The following is an 18,386-nucleotide window of genomic DNA, read 5'->3' on the forward strand; positions in this document are numbered from 1 at the left end:
TAGCAGCTGGTGCCGGTAAGAGTGAAGCAAGCTGTACCCTGTTCCTAAAGAATATAGGGCAGCGGTTGGTGCAGGGTGCAGTGGTTTGTGCGATGAAGAGATGATAAATAACACCAGGGTTTGTGCAGAGCTATAGTGTAACACCTTCACTAGTGCAGCAGAGATTGCTCCACTCATTTCAGTGCCCACATAGGCTGAGCTATTGTTTTACTTTGCGCCTCCCTTTCCGTCTGGGCTTACACCAGCCATCCCCGCCTCCCTCTCTCTGTATTCTGTTGTTACTTGCTCGCTAGGTTTGCACTATACATTTCATACCTACAAGCACGCATGATGTAGCCTGTCCTTGCACCGTGTGGACAGATTAAACGCAGCTAGCGAGGGTTTGAAAATGCCACTTTTGTGTATTTTATGCAAATTCGCATGTGCTTCAAATGTTGGATACTACAAATGAGATGTTTTGGATGCATGAATTAGGCATATATTTTCAAAACCCGGTACTTTCATACTGACCTACTGTGATTCAACATGTTGACCCCTTGTGTGCCATACTAAGCCCTGTGTGCCCCGCAGCCCACTCTCATCAGACAATGAGCCCGCAGTATAACACTCGGCATGTTACCGTATGCATCCTTACTTTACTACAACATGAAGTGCATGACATCCCAGCAGAGCAAGCAAGTGTTATGTGATTAGACAATAGAACATAGTAAAACAGTACAGATATGTGAGTGCATTAACACAGTGGTTCATACCTGAAAGGTCAAGTGGTCCGATAGAAAGACTCGCAGTGGCGCCACCAGATCGACCTGCCCGTGAAGAGGAACACTGAAAGAATAGAAACAAAGAGTAGATATTACTTAGGCGTCCAGTTCACATGTGGAACCTCCCTGACATCAGTGGGCGAAGTGTACGAAAAGAAGTAGTGGAACTATCTACCCTGCTGGCCTGTCCCCCATCCCCACAAACCCCATCGCCACACCCCTTCCCACGCGCAATCCCCCAAACACACCTGCAGTTTGTAGTGCATTGAGGTGCAAGTTTCAACTTCTTCCTGCACCCTATTTTAAAGCTAAACCATCCCGGAACAGATCTTTTTAAAATAAAAGTATAGAAACAGTAAAACTTTTTTTAAAGTAGAGGAGCACCGTTCCCATCCGCTCCGGCCCACTTCGAGCACTGCCTCACATCTGGCACTCTTCCTATCTGAAACACTCACCATATGCGGCAACCCATTCTTCAGGAATTCTTCATGTCTATCCGCCCCACATGGTTTTGGCACCCCATAACCTTTGCTACAATAATTTAATCTGCCACCCCCTTCATTTCTGGCATGACAGAGTTTGACCAATTTTGGCACTCGAAAGATGGTCATAGGTGAGGTCGTTAGACGACTGCACTGCTGAGGGTGCAGTTCAAGGCTGTATGCCTTAAATCTTTATGCCTGGTCCATCAAGGCTGCTATGAGACAGGCCCAGAGTATTTGCAGGTTAGATTCAGATGCTATGTTCCATCTCGTGCTCTTCGCTCTTCTACCTCCCTGCAGATCGCGGTGCCTCGAATTACATACTGATGCTACCCTGTTCTGGAATTCTATTCCGCTGCATCTTCGTGAGAACACTGATCATCTCTCCTTTAGGCGGGCCCTGACGACCTTATTGTTTCCGCCTAAGCTCTTTCCCTGCTGTTAGCATTAGCTATGTGTTTAGTTTCCAGCCTCAGCGCCATGATGCCCTTGTTGGTGAAGAAGCGCTATACAAATTTGGATAACATAACATAACAATGTAAGAATTTTTATGGACCGGTTCCTAGCTTACTTAGGGGAATAGTTAATTAGCACACAGGGCGGGGGGAGCAGCCAATCAGGTTCTGCGGATTGCCGGCTGAAATCTCTGATCTCGGATGCGTTTTACAGAACCCACAGGCTGCCTCCCCCACCACGGGCTGCCATTTTACCCCCACCCTCCCGTTTCTTTTCTTTTTTTTTTTTTTACTATTCTCCCACCCACCTCCCCTGCCTCACTTACCTGAGCAGCAGCTACCCTCCGCTCGCTGTTCCAGGCCGCCATGGTAATGGAAGAAGTGCTCTGTATGGAGCCCTGCCTTCCACAACCATGGCGGCCATCTTAGCAATGGATTGTCATTCATTGAACGGGACCCACTCAGCGTCCTGTACAATAAATTTAATTCCTTTTTTTCTAGCACCCCCCCGGGTCACTGCTTTGGTAACCCGGGGTGCTAATGGCATTAGCACCCCGTTCCAGGGGTTGGAGCAGGGATAACGGCACGGTGCCCTCGTTACAACTCGGGCTCCCAGGCCGTTACCCCCCCTTACCCCGTTCCAACCCTTGGAACAGGGTGCTAACACCATAGAATAACCTGCCCAGATGACTTGTCACTCATCACACGTTACAGAGATACTGGCTGTCCACTGTAGAAGGAAAAAGTTCTATGTACTGGCTTGTGAATCTCAAACTATTTGCTCTTCCAATTTTGGGAAGAGGCTACTTAGGTAGGTAGGATATTCCTTTAAAACAGCCCCGTGCAGCCTCTGGACGACTGTTATGCTGTTATTTGGTGGGAATGAATGCCTTCGAGATGAGTCATTTCACAGAGAGGGTTTTACAAATGCCCGTCTCCATCCATGCATCCATCCATCTAGAGATCATTCATGTGCAGCATCTCCATTTCATCTGGAACTCCCTCAGATCTGATATCCCTTCCATCCCACAACTCCATGCAAACAACACCTCCTTACATCCAGCTCCAACCCTTCCAGCCCCCCAATTACATCCCACATCCCTATTATATAACACCTCTTCACACCTGGCACCATCTCGCACTGCCATGAAACGACCAAAGACTTCTTTAGTTTTCATGGTCCTAAACTACTGCATGCCACTGCCTACGATATTTTCCATAGTTTATTGTAATGCATTGTAGTAGCCCATAGAACTATTCACCATTTTATGGTAAATACTGTACTTCACAGTTTGCATACTGTAGAATTTGTACGAATTAATGAGATACACCATAGTTTGCTACAGACTTCAGTAATTCCTAGTAGAAGCTATAGTACACGAATTGCATCTCTAGTATACTGCAATATGTTATGCCATGTATAGTAACATACTGTAGAATACTACAGAACTGCAAACTATCAGTGACACATACTGTAGTAAATGTCTTATGTACTGAAGTGCTTGAATACATGTACATTATACATTATAGTGTTTGCAGTGTTCACACATCAAGTGCAGTCATTTCTAACGAATCTGTAGTATGAGAAATGCATCTATAGTTTACTACAATAGTCAACAGTATTTGTTATACTGTAGAATATTAGAATTGCACATTGTTTTTGCATATTTCTTTACAAATGAACAGTGCATGTTATGGGATTCCTATATTCTAATCAAACTAGACATTGGAAGTAGAAGCTGTAGTGGCCTAGATCCCCTTCACTAATAAAAATACAGGTCCCACCACCTAGGCCTTGGGCGACTGTCCCCGTTACAGCAGTTATGCTAAAAGGTTATTGTCCTCTTAGTAGTGAACAACCACGTTTGACCGGCCCAGCTCAACCACTTTCCACCATTAGGTTAATATATTGTGATCCACGCCTGGCTGTCCCTTTCAAACCATTACGCCTGAGTACCAAGGGCGAGTGGCCAATGCCCCATGTTTTCCCCTTCTTTCATTCCAGCTATATTTTTCGGTGGAAACATAACTGCGATCACTGTGGCACTGCCCTGAATTGCTGCGAGAATGGTTACTGCGGAAACGCAGTGTTTTCCGAGCAGTGTTTTCCGATTCCCACCCTTCCCCACTACCACTCCACATGTACACACGTCCTCCTTTTAAGCTTACTGCAACGTCTCATCATTGTGAAAATCTCTCCACATACTCTTACTATCCTACTTCATCCATAGGTGCTGCAGTAATCATACAAGACTGCCACGATGAGATGAACACTATCAAAAAACGGTCTGCAACGCAAGGCATTGTGGGTATGCAAATTAGCTTATGTGCCAGCCGTTTTTTACTGAAAATTGCCTTTGTTTTACAAGGCACTGCTACTTTATACATAGCTTAAACAACCCAAGACAGACCATTCTCAAGGCTGCAGCCAACTACATACCTGGTTTCACTCTTACTAGGGATTGTTCACAATTCCTTGCTGATGTGGCTGTGAACTGGAGGTGTATTATAGCATGTGTTACTTGGCTCAAATGGAATATTGCATCTTCACAGTTCAAGTGAAGGTTTTTTTCAAGCCTTTTTAAACCCATCATAATTTAGTTGGTGTTCGTTAAATTGACCCAACGCTCCAACCAAAAGACTGTTTATTTTATTTTTCCATTTGTATAAGCGCAAAAAGCCCTTGGGCATCTTGGCGTTGGTTACAGAAATAATGAGAACAGTGAATGCATACAGACTGTGGTTAATTGAACATGTGCGTCTTGAGCTTTTTCCTTACTAGAAAGAGGGATTGCTCAAATTGGAGGTGAAGTGATAAATAGTTCCAAAGGTTGGCTGCCACAACCGCAAAACTACACCATCCAGCTATTTTGCATCCGAATCTCGGAGTGCAGAGGCAGTGACTGTGGGTGGATCTCAGGGTCCTGGCAGACGTACACATATTGTCTCTGCACTAGATAAGAAGGGTCATTGTTGGACAGGCAGCTATGGGTATTGGGCGAGGATTCTGAATTGAATTCTTTACCAGACAGGGACCCACTGGAAAGATCTCTTAACTTCAGGGATATGGTCATATTTGCTCAGGTCCAACGCAGCACAGGGGCATTGTTTTGGGTGACTTTGAGCCAGTTTTTCTCTGAAGTGCTGCACAGTAGGGTGTTGCAATAGTCCAGCTTGGATCTGACTATGGCACAGGCAACAGTGAGGCGCTTTGCTCCCATGTATGAGCTTTGTGGCGTAAGTTGCTGTTGAAGTAATGTTGTTGATGTGGCGTGTCATATTGAGTGAGGCATGAAGGTGGATGCCCAGCATTTTCACTGAGGTAGAGGCGGGGATCTTATGGCCATCGATATAGAAGAAACAGAAGACAGGGTCAAGGTTCGCAATGCGGGTTGGTGTGCCGACTAGAAGGAGCTGAGTTTTCTCGTCATTCATGCACAGGCTGTGCTGGGCCATCCACGTTTCGATAGTTTCACAGATGGAGTTCTATGCATTCTTTTACCAGAGAAGCTGAGCAGATATCCCCTTTAAAGCAAGATGGTTTACGCCCTTTCATGATGAAGGCCAGGTTGGGCTCAGGAATGGGTCTCAAGTTGAAGGGTTGAATGTGGGCAGCAGAGGTCGCCTGAAGGTTGTGTGGTAGAATGTCCGGCAAGGATACCAGCTTGGCAGTGATTTTGCATTGCAATTGTAAAGTGTTATTGGTGAGGGTATCTTGGATGTTACTACACCAGGTGTTGTCTTTGTCGATATTTGAAGGAGGGGCAACGGGAGACTAATTCTCGAAGGATAGAGACCAATTCTTGCAAACTCAAAGAGCCTTGCGGATACCAAGACAACACTCCTTTCTGTGGAACACTTTAACAGTTGTATGGCTTCTGTGATGGTTCGAAAATTACGTTTTTTGAATAGTGGTTTCAGGTACAAACACCTTAAATTAAAAGTAGTATTGCAAATGTACATGAAATGTATTAGGGTTTTATCAGCAGAACTGCACAATGGGCAGAGTCCATATCTCGTAGTTGACCATGATTGAGAGAACCAAGCAGTATGCAGAATCCCCAGTTGTCACAAGCTTCTCTCTTTCTCACCTGTTTTTCCTTGCTTGTGGTCTTCTTGGATGCGACTTCCTTCTTCCTCACTGTCCGAGACTTGTACAGGTTGGAGCTGTGGGATGTATTTACCCATGCATCCGAGCCCTACCTCAAAACTGTGCAGTACTGACATGAAAACATCATGATGGCCAGAGCTTCCCAGAAAATGCACAGGGAAATGCAGGAAGAATAGGCTGCCACCCATTTTTGCCGATGTTATGGGCACAGAAGGACACTGCCTAAAACCACCATTGGACTACCCACACAGTAGTCTGAAACCATTGGGAATGGCAATGCTGATTGCCAAAAGCAAACCCATAACTGTTGGGAATTCATTTTCTTAAATCCCAAAAAGGGGTGCAGTACCAGTACTCACCACTATCCAAAAGCCGGCGTTTTAAAACAACACCAGATTTTACTTTTTTGTGTAAAACTGAATAAGTGAACCCAAGGCAAGCCAAAGAAAGACTTACTGAGAGGTGGATACAATGTAAAGTTATATTCTGAAGTGACTTGAAGGTTTATAACAAGACTGGCTGACCTGTGGATTTCAGCAGTTTAAGTAAATTTGGACTGAAAGACACTACAAATCTAAATGTTTAAAAGAAATGAGTGACCTACTTTGAGTGTCACATAGGTTGCAATTGTTTAAATGTCATAGTTTTGAAATTAGAATCAGCATTCTAGCTGCATATGTAAAAAAATTGTCTTGACTTAAACTGGGAAACAAAAAGTGACATTTTATCTGAAACTTGGCTTAAGGAACTGAATTCTGCCTGGCAACTACCCCCATCAGGAGTGAAACTTGAGTCACAGCTGTGTTCCCAGGCCTAGCTGCCCTTTTGCTGCTCACACCAAAAGGGATATGACACTTCCCTGATTGAATTACCTGGGCTCTGCAGGAAATTGAACAAAGCCCTGTCCTGACTCAGGCAAATGTTTTATTGGCGGGAGTCGTAAATGGAGCTTCCTCTTGGCAGAAGCTGGGAGGGGCAGGGTCTCTGAGCTTGCCAGAAACTGGAAAGACTGGTTTCTGTACCATGTGACATGAAAAGACACACCTCTATAGCCAGAATATGGTTTTAGAAAAAGATGAATAACTCATAGAGCGGACATGTGAAAATTGTATAAATGACACCATAATTCTTGTGATTTTTCTGCCCACATTTTAAGAGGTTTTTAGAACCGGTGGTATGTTCAGGGGGGTTTTAGCGGAAAAGAGGATATTACTCAAAATGTGTGCATGTGAAAAATCTGACACTTCATCAATTAATGTCCATACTCCTTGCGCACATGTGTGTAAATTTGGGGTAATGTCCGGAATTGCAAACCAGTTAAAAAGTGCAAAATATTGCCATTTCTGAATGCAAGCTCCCAGGAAGAGCAGAGTTTGAACAGGAGATACCTCCTGTGATATGTGAGGGGTGCATATGATTTTAAAACAATATGTACCTCTGCAAATATGTATTTGTTTCAAATCTAGATTTGTGTGTAAGTTGACAGGAGGAGTGGACTCTCTGCAAGCCATAAAATGACATCGCTCTGACTCACAGTTCCTTCCCCAATCAAATGAGAAATGGAAGTTTGACCAATTAGAAGCTGAGAGAGAGGTAGGGTCAGTGATGCTAGAACACACCCACATTCTAAACACATAAAAGCAGACAGACAGGACAGATAGGGACTTTCAAATCCATTTGCAGCTGGAAGCTCTGCCGGGAAAATCCATACTTTACCTCCATCAATCTCCAGAGAAAGCTGTGCAGAAAGATCCAGACTTTAAATCCCTCAATCTTCAGAATCCAGAGAGAGAGCAGACCCAGATCACTGTGAAGTGCAGAGACCAGAGTCCCGTCTAAAACCTGACCAGATCCATGGCGAGGCCCATTTCACTCAAGAATATAGTGTGAGTACCTAGAAAACTGTGCAGAACCAATCTCCTAGTTAAAATAATATAATTCAATCTAGTTTAATCTAAGTAGAACTGTCTCCTAACTGTCACCTGTCATTTGTAAAGCTGTCATTTGTAAAGCTGTCACTTGTCATTTTCTAGTTGCAAGCTGCACTTGTCTTTTTGAACTTTAACATTCAAAATCCGAAAAACGACCTTTATTTAATCGTTCATATCTCCGTAACCGTTTGTGCTAGAGACTTGCAGTAACTTTCATCTGGAAGCTGAGATCCTAGGCTTTCTTAGGACCCCAAAACGATAGTGGCAGTCCTTGTAGTTCCTCTGTAATAGCGCTCGGCGCATTCGCGAATTTTACAGCGATTTGCAAATTTCTCCACGTGTAAAAAGACAGCAGTTTTGTTTTTCCTTGCCAAAAACTTTGTTACCTGCTAGTTACTACTAAAGCATTGTTAAGGTGATCCTGAATTCATAGAGAGTAGCTATCACTCACCCTGAACCTCTGAAAGGGAATTAAAAGCATTTTAACATATTTTCACTCCATTGCCAGCACATATCAAAGCATTTTGCCTGTGTTTTCAAAACTCCTATCTGTTTTCTTTAAGCGTGCTTGGGGGGGATTGAACTGAATCACATTTGATTGCATTTCTGAGAACTGTGTGCCTTCCTTCCATTTCCTTGCATTGCATAAAAGGGGGGGTAAATTGTCCAAGAAAGTGATTACTTTGTCTTTTGCTGAAATCCTATCAAGTGATTTTTTGTACTGCATTTCATTCAACATTGCATCCATTTGAACCCTATAAAGCATTCTCTACCACATTATACTTCTGTACCTATTTACCAGTGTGCTACCTTATCCATTTCATGTCAACTCCTTAGTGATTATAAAGAAGTGTGCTAGTGCCAGATTCTCCGTTGTTAATCTTTATCATATCAGATTAAGTGTGATATTCAATTATTAATTTATTATAAAGTGTGATATATATATATTGTTTAAATTATCAAATAAACCTTTTAACTTGCAAAACAGAACTACTTCTTGGCTCAGTGGGGTCAGGGGGATTCCAAGGGAGGGGTGTTATATAGGGGTAGTCATCCAGAACGCATGAACTGGACATAAAGTTATATCAATAAGGGTTTTCATTCAGTATTATAGACTAGGCGTTGACTTAGCTGTAGTGTTGAATTGAATCCTCTTACAGAGCGCGGGTCTTTGGGTTCCAGCGTGGGTAGCTGGCTGCCTAAGCCGGATAGCATTCAGTATCCAGGATTGTTAGCCACGAATCCAGGAAGGAGGAGGAGCAAGTATCCTACGCTCAGAGGATGTTTGAGACACCTCGGCACGAGTGCAAGACGGGGTCCGGGATGTGGGATAAGGCCAGCGGGCAAGGTAAGAATCTGGTGGGGGTTCCAGGAAGGGAGAAAAAGGATAAGAACTGGCGATAGCACGGTTAACAGACTCGAAGCATACGTCTAGCTATTCCAAGCAGTTGCGTTGAGACGCGTAGAGCCGTGGGGATGTGCCTGTTTTCTAGGAAGCAGAGTGTTGCACGCAAAGGCTAGAGTGCAGCGTTTCTGGGCAGTCGGCCATCTTGGAGGAGTCACTGAGCTTATGCCCAGTGCATCATGGACCACGAAGTCCAGAAGGGCCGAATTCGGTGGTTCATGACAGTATGCCTCCTCCTGAACCCAGAGGTGTTTGCCCGGGTGGACTCGATGAAACCTTTGTATTAGATGGGGCATTCATGTTTGAGACTGGTTCCCAAGTGCATTCGCTGGGGGGGTATCCCTTCCATTCTACCAAATATTGGAGCTGACCCCATCTGTATCTGGAATCACATAACCTGGAGACCTCAAACTCAATCTGGTCATTGATGAGCAGAGGGTTAGATCTAGGAGTAGTTCTGGTGGACTGTACATATGGTTTGAATAAGGAGGTATGGAAGACCGGATGCATTCTCTTCCAGGATTCTGTAAGCTGGAGCTGAAAGGCCACTGGGTTAATGATTTCATTAATGGAGAAAGGTCCATAATACTTGGGAGCCAATTTATTAGGCCACAGATGTCGAGGAAGAAGTTTTGAGGATAGCCAAACTTTATCCCCGACTACATAAGAAGGGCTAGGTCTCCACTTGATATCTGCATATCATTTGACTTCTATCCTGGCCTTTTCCAGGTGTTCCTTAGCGTCTCTATGTATGTTTACCAGTGTTTCAATCTAGGAGTCAACTGCAGGGACCGAGGTAGGATGTGGTGGAACAGATGGTAGAACCGAAGGATGAAATCCTTGACTGCAAAAGAATTGACTTGTCTTGATGGCCGAATGATCGGAATTGTTGTAAGCGAATTCAGCTGCGGGAATCAAAAGCGACCAATCATCATAGAGCTTGGTTGCAAAACAGCAGAGGTACTGTTCTAGGGTCTGGTTTACTCGTTCTGTGACCCCATTAGTCTGAGGATGATATCCCGAAGATAATGCACGCTGGATGCCTAATATTTGGCATAGTTGTTTCCAGAACTGGGATATATATTGAAGCCTCTGTCGGAGATGATCTTGGAGGGTAATCCATGGAGCCTAAATATGTGCTTTATGAATATTCCAGCCAATTCAAGCGAGGATGGCAGTTTGAACAACAGTGTGAAGTGAGCCATATGGGTAAAGAAATCGATGGTAACCATTATGGTTGTATATCCTCTGGATGGGGGTAATTCCACGATAAAGTCGGTGGCGATGATTTCCCAAGGGTGTGTTGGTAATGCGGGTTGATGTAGGAGACGGGCAGGGTTTCTGTTGTCATCTTTGTTCTGATTGCACACTGCACAAGGTTGGATGTAGGTTCTTAGGTCAGCAATCATTTTCGGCCACCAGAATTGTCTCTGTATGAGATGGAGAGTGGTAGGGATGCCTCGATGTTCCGAATGGAAGGTGTCATGGCAGAGATTCATGATTTTGTCTCTCAGCCTTTTTGTGGGTATGGCCAGCCGTTTGTCCTTGAAGAGATAACCATCTTTTGCTATTAAGTTCCATTGATTGTTCCTGTTGTATTCCTTCCAGAGATCGGAAGAAGGTGTTCTTTTACCGATGTCTTCCAGGAGGGAAATTGCTTGTGCCACAAATACGGTATTAGGGAACATCTTCGGAAAGGCCCAGGCTTCGACAGACTCTTAGTCAGGACGCCTAGATAAGGCATGTACGACAATGTTATTAGTTCCAGGAAAGTGATGAATTTGGAATTGGTACTGGGCAAAATTAAAGGCCAACGGGCTTGGCGACTGTTTCCGCATTCCAGGGACTGTAGGACTTGCAAGTTTCGAGGATCTGTTCGTACTTGCACTGGATGTTTAGCACCCAAGAGTAGATGGCGCCAGTCGGTGAAGGCTTGTCGGATGGCCATAACTCCTTCTCCTGGACAGAATAATGGCTTTCAATGAGAGTCAAGGTGCAGGATAGGTAGGCAATAGGATGATCCATCTTGTCTTCGAATTCTTGTTTTAAGACCGCCCCAATGGCATAGTCAGAAGCGTCTGTTTCCACCAAAAAGGGTTGATCTATGTTGGGTTGAGTCCGGATGGGACCTTCAGTATATTTTTGTTTTAGTTGTTGAAAGACCTTCTCTCGAGCAGTAGACCATTTAAATGGTGTATCCTTCTTTAGGAGTGCCACTATGGGATGCACTATGTCAGAAAATGTGGGAATTAACTTTCTGTAGAAATTTGCAAGTCCCAGGAAGGATTGAATCTGTTTCACAGTGGTGGGTGCTGGCCAAGAAAGTATGGAGTCTATCTTGCCCGGATCCATTCCTATTCCTTTGGGGCTGAGCACAAATCCAAGATAATGAACGGTTTGGGCATGAAAGAGACATTTTTCAGGTTTGGCCAGAAGTTTGTGTTCACGTAAATGTTGTAAGACTGCTTTTACATGCTCTTGATGAATCCGGGGGTCCTTGGAGTAAATCAGTATATCATCCAGGTACACGATGACAAAAAGGAACAGCATATCAGAAAAAGCTCTATCCATGAATCGTTGAAAGACCGTGGGGGCGTTGGCGAGACCGAAGGGCATTACCAGATATTCAAAGTGGCCAAAAGGCATTCTGAAGGCCGTCTTCCAATCATCACCTTCCTTTATTCGAATGAGATGGTAAGCACCCCTAAGGTCGAGTTTAGTGAAGATGACAGAACCACGAACTGCCTCCAGGATGTCAGAAATGAGTGGTAGCGGATAGCGGTCTTTGAGGGTACATTGAATCCAGACAGGGCCGAAGTTCTTTAGTGTCTTTCTTGGGAATGAAGAATAGGGAAGAACCGGCTGGAGATTTTGAAGGCCGGATGGTCCCATTTGCCAGGTTGGTATCCAGGTATTCTCGTAGAGCCCTTTTTTCGGGTTCGGATAATATGAACATTCTCCTGAATGGAATCACCCTGAGGCATCTGTGTCAATGGTGCAATCCTCGGGTCTGTGTGGGTGGAAGAGCTTGAACAATGGCTGTTGAAAACACATCTGAGTACGTTTGATAGATTTCAGGTATTGGATAATGTTGGACACACTTAAGGAGGATTGCTTGGGGTTCTGGGAGTTCACTGGAAGGTTTTGCAATGTGTCCTGATACAAGCAGTGGGACATACAAAATTCAGAACCTAGAAATAAGTATCCGGTTGCCCAGTTGATGTAAGGATTGTGCTTCTGAAGCCAGAGCATGCCTCGAACCATGGGGTAATGAGCGGCCTTTATGATGTCAAATCGCAGCCTTTCTTGATGGTTGTTTATTGAGAGTAGTAATTCTTTGGTTTGGTGAGTAATGGGTCCTGAAGACAATGGTCTGCCGTCAATTCCTTCAATGGGTTGCTTTACCTCTTTGGGCTCTCGAGGGATGTTGTGAGTAACAGCCCTGTCGTGATCTATGAAAATACCCATGGCACCGCAGTCCACTAGAGCCAGGATGGGAAAAGATTCTTTCTCAGTAGATGTCAAGAATGTCTGGAGAATCACTAAGGTGTTCTGTCCTGGAGTATTCAAGGAAGGGGTGGATGCAGAGCAGGCATCTTTCTCCCGAAGCTGTGCTCCGCTTAGGATCGGGAGCTGGAGTTTCCCGAACGCCGGGGTGGTGCTATAGGGCATTCTCTCACTAGATGTTTATCAGAGGCACAGTACATGCAAAGTCCGGTATTGATCCTACGGATCCTTTCTTGTGGAGAAATTGGTCCACGGAAGGCACCCAATTGCATAGGTTCTGGATCTGAGGCACGTGGAGCGGGTGTTTCCTTGGAACAAGGGTATTCTGCGGTTGTCCTTGGGGATGTTGTCTTAGCCTTCTTTTTCTCTGCCTTTCTGGCCTGGATCCTGAAGTCTATCTGTAGGGAAAGGACCATGAGGGCCTGGAAGGAACTCTGAAGGGCTACTCTGGCTAGCTCGTCCTTTACCTCATCATTCAAACCCCTTCGGAATAGAGTGAAACTGGCTTCTTGAGACCAATCGGCTTCTTTAGCTAGCTGCTTGAAGCGAGCCACGTAAGTGAGCATCTCCTGACTCCCTTGCTGGAATTCAAGAAGTCTTTCTTGTGCACAGTAGACAAGTTCTGGTTGATCAAACATGGCCTTAAGGGCTTCCACAAACCCATCATAATTATCCAAGAGCGGGTCTCCCGAATTGACTAAGGGAGGCCCATGTTAAGGCATTGCCCGTGAAATGAGATATCATGAATCCGACCTTCGCTTGTGGCGTGGAAAACCAGTAGGGTTTGAAAGTGAAGTGCATTAGGCAGGAATCAAGGAAGGAACGCAGGGACTTGGAAGATCCATCATATTTGTCAGCTACATCCCTAACAGGGCGCTTTCTTTGATCGTGGAATCCCGGGACAGGACAAGCTATTTTAAAGCTGAATTTTCAGCCTTGAGGTTTTGGACATCTGTGCTTAATTCTTGCATACCTCTCATGGGGTCTTGAACTGCAGCTTCCATGTCTGCTTCTGTATCAGGTTTTGGGCGTCTCAATTTGTCACAAGCTTCTCTCTTTCTCACCTGTTTTTCCTTGCTTGTGGTCTTCTTAGATGCAACTTCCTTCTTCCTCACTGTCCGAGACTTGTACAGTTGGAGCGCGAGTCTTCGGGTTCCAGCGTGGGTAGCTGGCTGCCTAAGCCGGATAGCGTTCAGTATCCAGGAATGTTAGCCACAAATCCAGGAAGGAGGAGGAGCAAGTGTCCTACACTCAGAGGATGTTTGAGACACCTCGGCACGAGTGCAAGACGGGGTCCGGGATGTGGGATAAGGCTAGCGGGTAAAAGAAGAATCTGGAGGGGGATTCCAGGAAGTGAGAAACAAGGATAAGAACTGGCGATAGCACGGTTAACAGACTCGAAACATATGTCTAGCAAATCCAAGCAGTTGCGTTGAGATGTGCAGAGCCGCGGGGCGTGCCTGTTTTCTAGGAAGCAGAGTGTTGCGCGCAAAGGCTAGAGTGCAGCGTTCTCTGGGCCGTCGGCCATCTTGGAGGAGTCAATGAGCTTATGCCGTGGTGCATCATGGACCACGAAGTCCAGAAGGGCCGAATTCATTGGTTCATGACACCAGTCTCATGCGAACAAACAAAGAACATTCAAAGGCAGGATGGATTTCATCCAAAAAGCTCATTATATTTCCTGTTGTTGCGCTGGAGGAACACTGGTGCATTATTCAAAGAAGCTTGTTTAACTTCCAACTGAGCCAAAGATTTCCTTTTTGCATTTGCTTTAAGCTCTGCTTTAGAAAACTTCCAATGTGCATTGGATTGTCCCAAAGAATTCTCATGTGCCACATGTACAGCATCTTTTTTACATGGGCCAGCCAGCCACAAACCTGTGCCCTTTCCAAAAGTAGGACATTTGTTGGGGCATCCCAATATGTTGATAGCCCTGGAGAGGTCCACAGTCTCACCACCAGTTTCAATGCAATCTTATCAGCTATGGAAAAATCACCACTACTATACTACAGACTATACTACACTGACAATCCCTAATAAGAATGAAACCAGGTATGTAGTTGTCTGCAGTCTTCAGAAATGTCCATCTTGGGTTGATTAAGCTAGGTATAAAGTAGCATTGCACTGTAAAACAGAGGTAATTTTATGGAGCAAAGGGCTTGCATTGGAGCTCATTTGCATACCCACAATGCCTTCCTGATGTAGGTGTGAACTGGAGGTGTACTTCCAGCGATAGTTACTAGGTGGTGTCATGGCATGTGTGACTTGGCTGAAATGGAAAATTGCCCATATGAAAAAACTTTAGTTGCGAGAGAGTTAAGGTGATCAAATTTAACGCAACAAATCCCTTGAAATTCAGCAGATGTGGGAAGTGAGTAGCATCTTAATTCGGAGTCCTCCCGTTGTAAAGCACATGAGAACATACATATAATAACAGAAGGGATTCACAATGACATACGAATGGAATCATGGGATCTTCAAGTTAAGATGGTACTCATTTCCCACATCTGCTGAATTTCAAGGGTTTTGTTGCGTTAAATCTGATCACCTTAACTCTCTCATAACTGAAGATTTTTCACAGAAGGGTCCCTTGATATCCTTGTGAGAAAAAAATAGAAGATTTTCATTTCTGAAAAGCCGCTCAGCCTCTCTGCTGCAAAGTATCATAGGATATATATTTAACTTTTTGAGGAGCAGGGGGTACTCCCTTCTGCGTCACATATTTTAAAAACTCCTGGATGGATTTACCACAAACTATTAAAAGAAATATCTGCAACACTTTGTGCCTGTACAAAGCTATCCAGCAATATTTGCGCTGCAGGTGGTAAATGATGAATGGGAGTAGGCCAAAAACAGCATTTTTACTCTTCTTAATAACCTTTTGATCTTTTGAAAAATGACTCCCAGAATTTCCAGTTTAGCGGGCCTCAGGATAAACTTTAATTTTGGTAAATTTCATTCATATCTGTCCAGTCAGTCAAAAATGATGTGTTCACGTGTACAATTACATCAAAATTACAGCGACTTTACCTCAGAAATTACTTGCATCGATGGAAAAACAAGATAGTGGTTTTTCATTTCTGAAATGCCTCAGCTTCTTCAAAGCACATTGGGGATATAGATACCTTTTTGGGAGAAGGGGGCACCCCCTTCTCCATCAAATATTTTAAAAACTACTGGACAGATTTACCCCAAACCAGTCTAGGAAATCAAGTCAAAGCTTTGTGCCCAAGTTGTTTCTTATTTTGTCGTTTCTTGCCCTACGGCTTGTCACAAATTGCACCATTTTCTCTCTATGGGAAAATAAATGGCAGTAGTCCGAAAACATTTTTTGCTTTGTTAAATGTCTAGTTTGAGGGCGGCCGTGACAAACATTTTATTTGGAAAATGTCAACCAAATCCATCCTGCTTGTCAAAAGTTATTAGCAATAGAATTTTGTGAAAAGTCTATGTAGAATGGTGTCACCTTATCTATAGGGTGCCAACCACCACCCTAAAATACGAGTGTATATGTGGTCTAACATCTGTGCATTATGCACCTGATTATTCAAGCACTTTATTACCTAAAAATGAGTGGTCAACGGGGTTAGAAATGCTCTATTACTATGTAACCCTTCATCTAGGAATGTGGAAAAGTTGCTATGAAAATAGATTGCACTATGCATCTCAACGTGAGCTGTCCGGCACTATGCACCTCATTGTGAAGATATTTCAACCTAATATTGAATGAGCTGTAACATCGTCACGTTGCACTTTAGTTCAACAACATGTAATATATGCAGCTATACATTGTATGCACCAAGCTCTTTAATAGATAGCAGTTTGGAAAAACTGTTGCTCACAAATTTATGAATTTTATGGTGTTTTAAATTATATGACATCAAAATTGTAATTATACTGGAATGTTTTGCCGCATCCTTTTTGCAATAGAGTTTCTTGATTGTGTTCCACAAAGAGAGATTTCACATGCATTGGGAATGGGATCTCGATAAAATCATTTTTGCGAGCATTTAAAGCTTCAATTAGTAGACTGCTCTAATCCTAGGTGCTGCACTGTCTCATCTCTCCTGTATATGAAATACACTGCAAGCTCAGAAATAGCCGATAGCTAGATGGTATAAGAACTACAGCAGACGTATTTCCTTGGCGTCTCTGTCTGTAACTTTTCAACACAATCAATGTACATTGTAGAATGAGCCGCACACGGACCATCTATATTAATGCAGGTCGCTACAAAATGGCCACCGCATTCTACTGTTTTCAAAACTTGTTTTGGATGTCAAAAGCAAAAAGGGAAAAGGGACAACAGGAAAAAAGAGAACCATAGAGATTGAGTATTTGTATGTATTTTTTGTCATTGTATAATCAAGTCTGTGTACGTGAATAAGCAGCGAGAGCGCTGCAAAACGCATTGTACCATGTTTTACTCTCTTTATTGACTACATGTCGAAATAAAACTGGATACTTTAAGGAACTGATTTTGCGTAGCGACTTTACTTAAGGGACATTTCTCTGGCGTTCCATTTTACGTGTGTGTCATCCTCCTGGGAGAGACTTCATTGTTTTTTCCTTTTTTTGTAAAACAATTAATATATATATAAATATATATATATATATATATATATATATATATATATATATATATATATATATATATATATATATATATATATATATATTCACTGAAAAGCTTGAGTTAAGGTGTAGTAAAGTTGAGCAGAGTTAACGCAACAAAACCTTTGAATTTCAACAGATGTGGGAAGTTATCACCAGCTTAACTTTGCACACTTAACTCTCTCTTAATAAATAGTTTTTTAAATTAATTTCAGGGGTTTTGCTATACCTTAGTTTCCTCAGGGCCCACTAGCCATGGCATTTGGCTGTGGCCACTGCACATGTCCTGATCAATAGTTTCCTTTTAGGCTCAGTAGCCATGACCTTCAGCCATCGACTGGTGTCGACTGGTATCGACACCACTGACTGCTAGCGAGTATCAGCACCAAAGGCATCCCAACTTTACACGACGCTGAGCCCACCGGCTCTGCCGCCGACAATGACGTTTTAACAGTGGTCACCTTGGGGCCAGGGTTACTGGGTGCCACTGGAGCCACGGATGCCTGATGCATTGAGGGGTCACCCGTGCCCGCAGCTGCCTTACAAAACATCTCAAGAATCTGTTCCTAAAATGCCTCCCACTCGGCCCTGGATGTCGGCCCCACTGACGACTTACCAGGGTTGTCCAATGAGTCGGACCCATGCCGGTGCCGATGGCGTTGCTTCTTTTTATGGGAGGAAGAGGAGTGACTGCGGAAATGTCTATCCTCCTTTTCAGGAGTAGGCACCTCTGTCTCGGGTTCTGATGACCGAACGGTCGACCGTGCCTGAGACTTCCAAGGAGGTCGGGCCACCACAAGTTTCACTGCCCTTTCCCTGAGAAACTTCATATTCATTTTGCTACAGGAACCACAGCCCTCAGTGTTGTGACCGGCACTGAGGCACCCCAAGCACACGTTGACCAGGTCCGTAATGGAAAACTTGGCACTGCAGTCCCTTCAGTGCTTGAACCTGGATACTTTTGGAGTGGACATGAATCGAAACACATAAAAAAATACACATTCTTTAAATATCACAGCAATCTCGTGAGAGAAAGTTCCTTGAGCAGCGTGCTGAGCATGCAGAGAAAAGGAACTGAGGTACAGGGGCGTAGTGACACAGTATTTGTACGATGACCGGC

The 18,386-nt window shown here is 44.0% G+C and overlaps 1 protein-coding gene across 1 annotated transcript in view; it reads right to left on the bottom strand.

Moving 5' to 3' along the window:
- LOC138503211 (uromodulin-like) overlaps nt 1-18,386 on the bottom strand; it is a 298,722-nt gene that overhangs the window by 12,808 nt on the left and 267,528 nt on the right. Inside the window, exon 9 of the mRNA XM_069622796.1 lies at nt 753-825. Within this exon, the coding sequence (XP_069478897.1) occupies nt 753-825 (73 nt within the window). The remainder of the gene's footprint in view (nt 1-752; nt 826-18,386) is intronic.

The sequence above is a fragment of the Ambystoma mexicanum genome, chromosome 11 (assembly GCF_040938575.1).
Source record: "Ambystoma mexicanum isolate Mex_15411 chromosome 11, UKY_AmexF1_1, whole genome shotgun sequence".
Lineage (NCBI taxonomy): Eukaryota > Metazoa > Chordata > Amphibia > Caudata > Ambystomatidae > Ambystoma > Ambystoma mexicanum.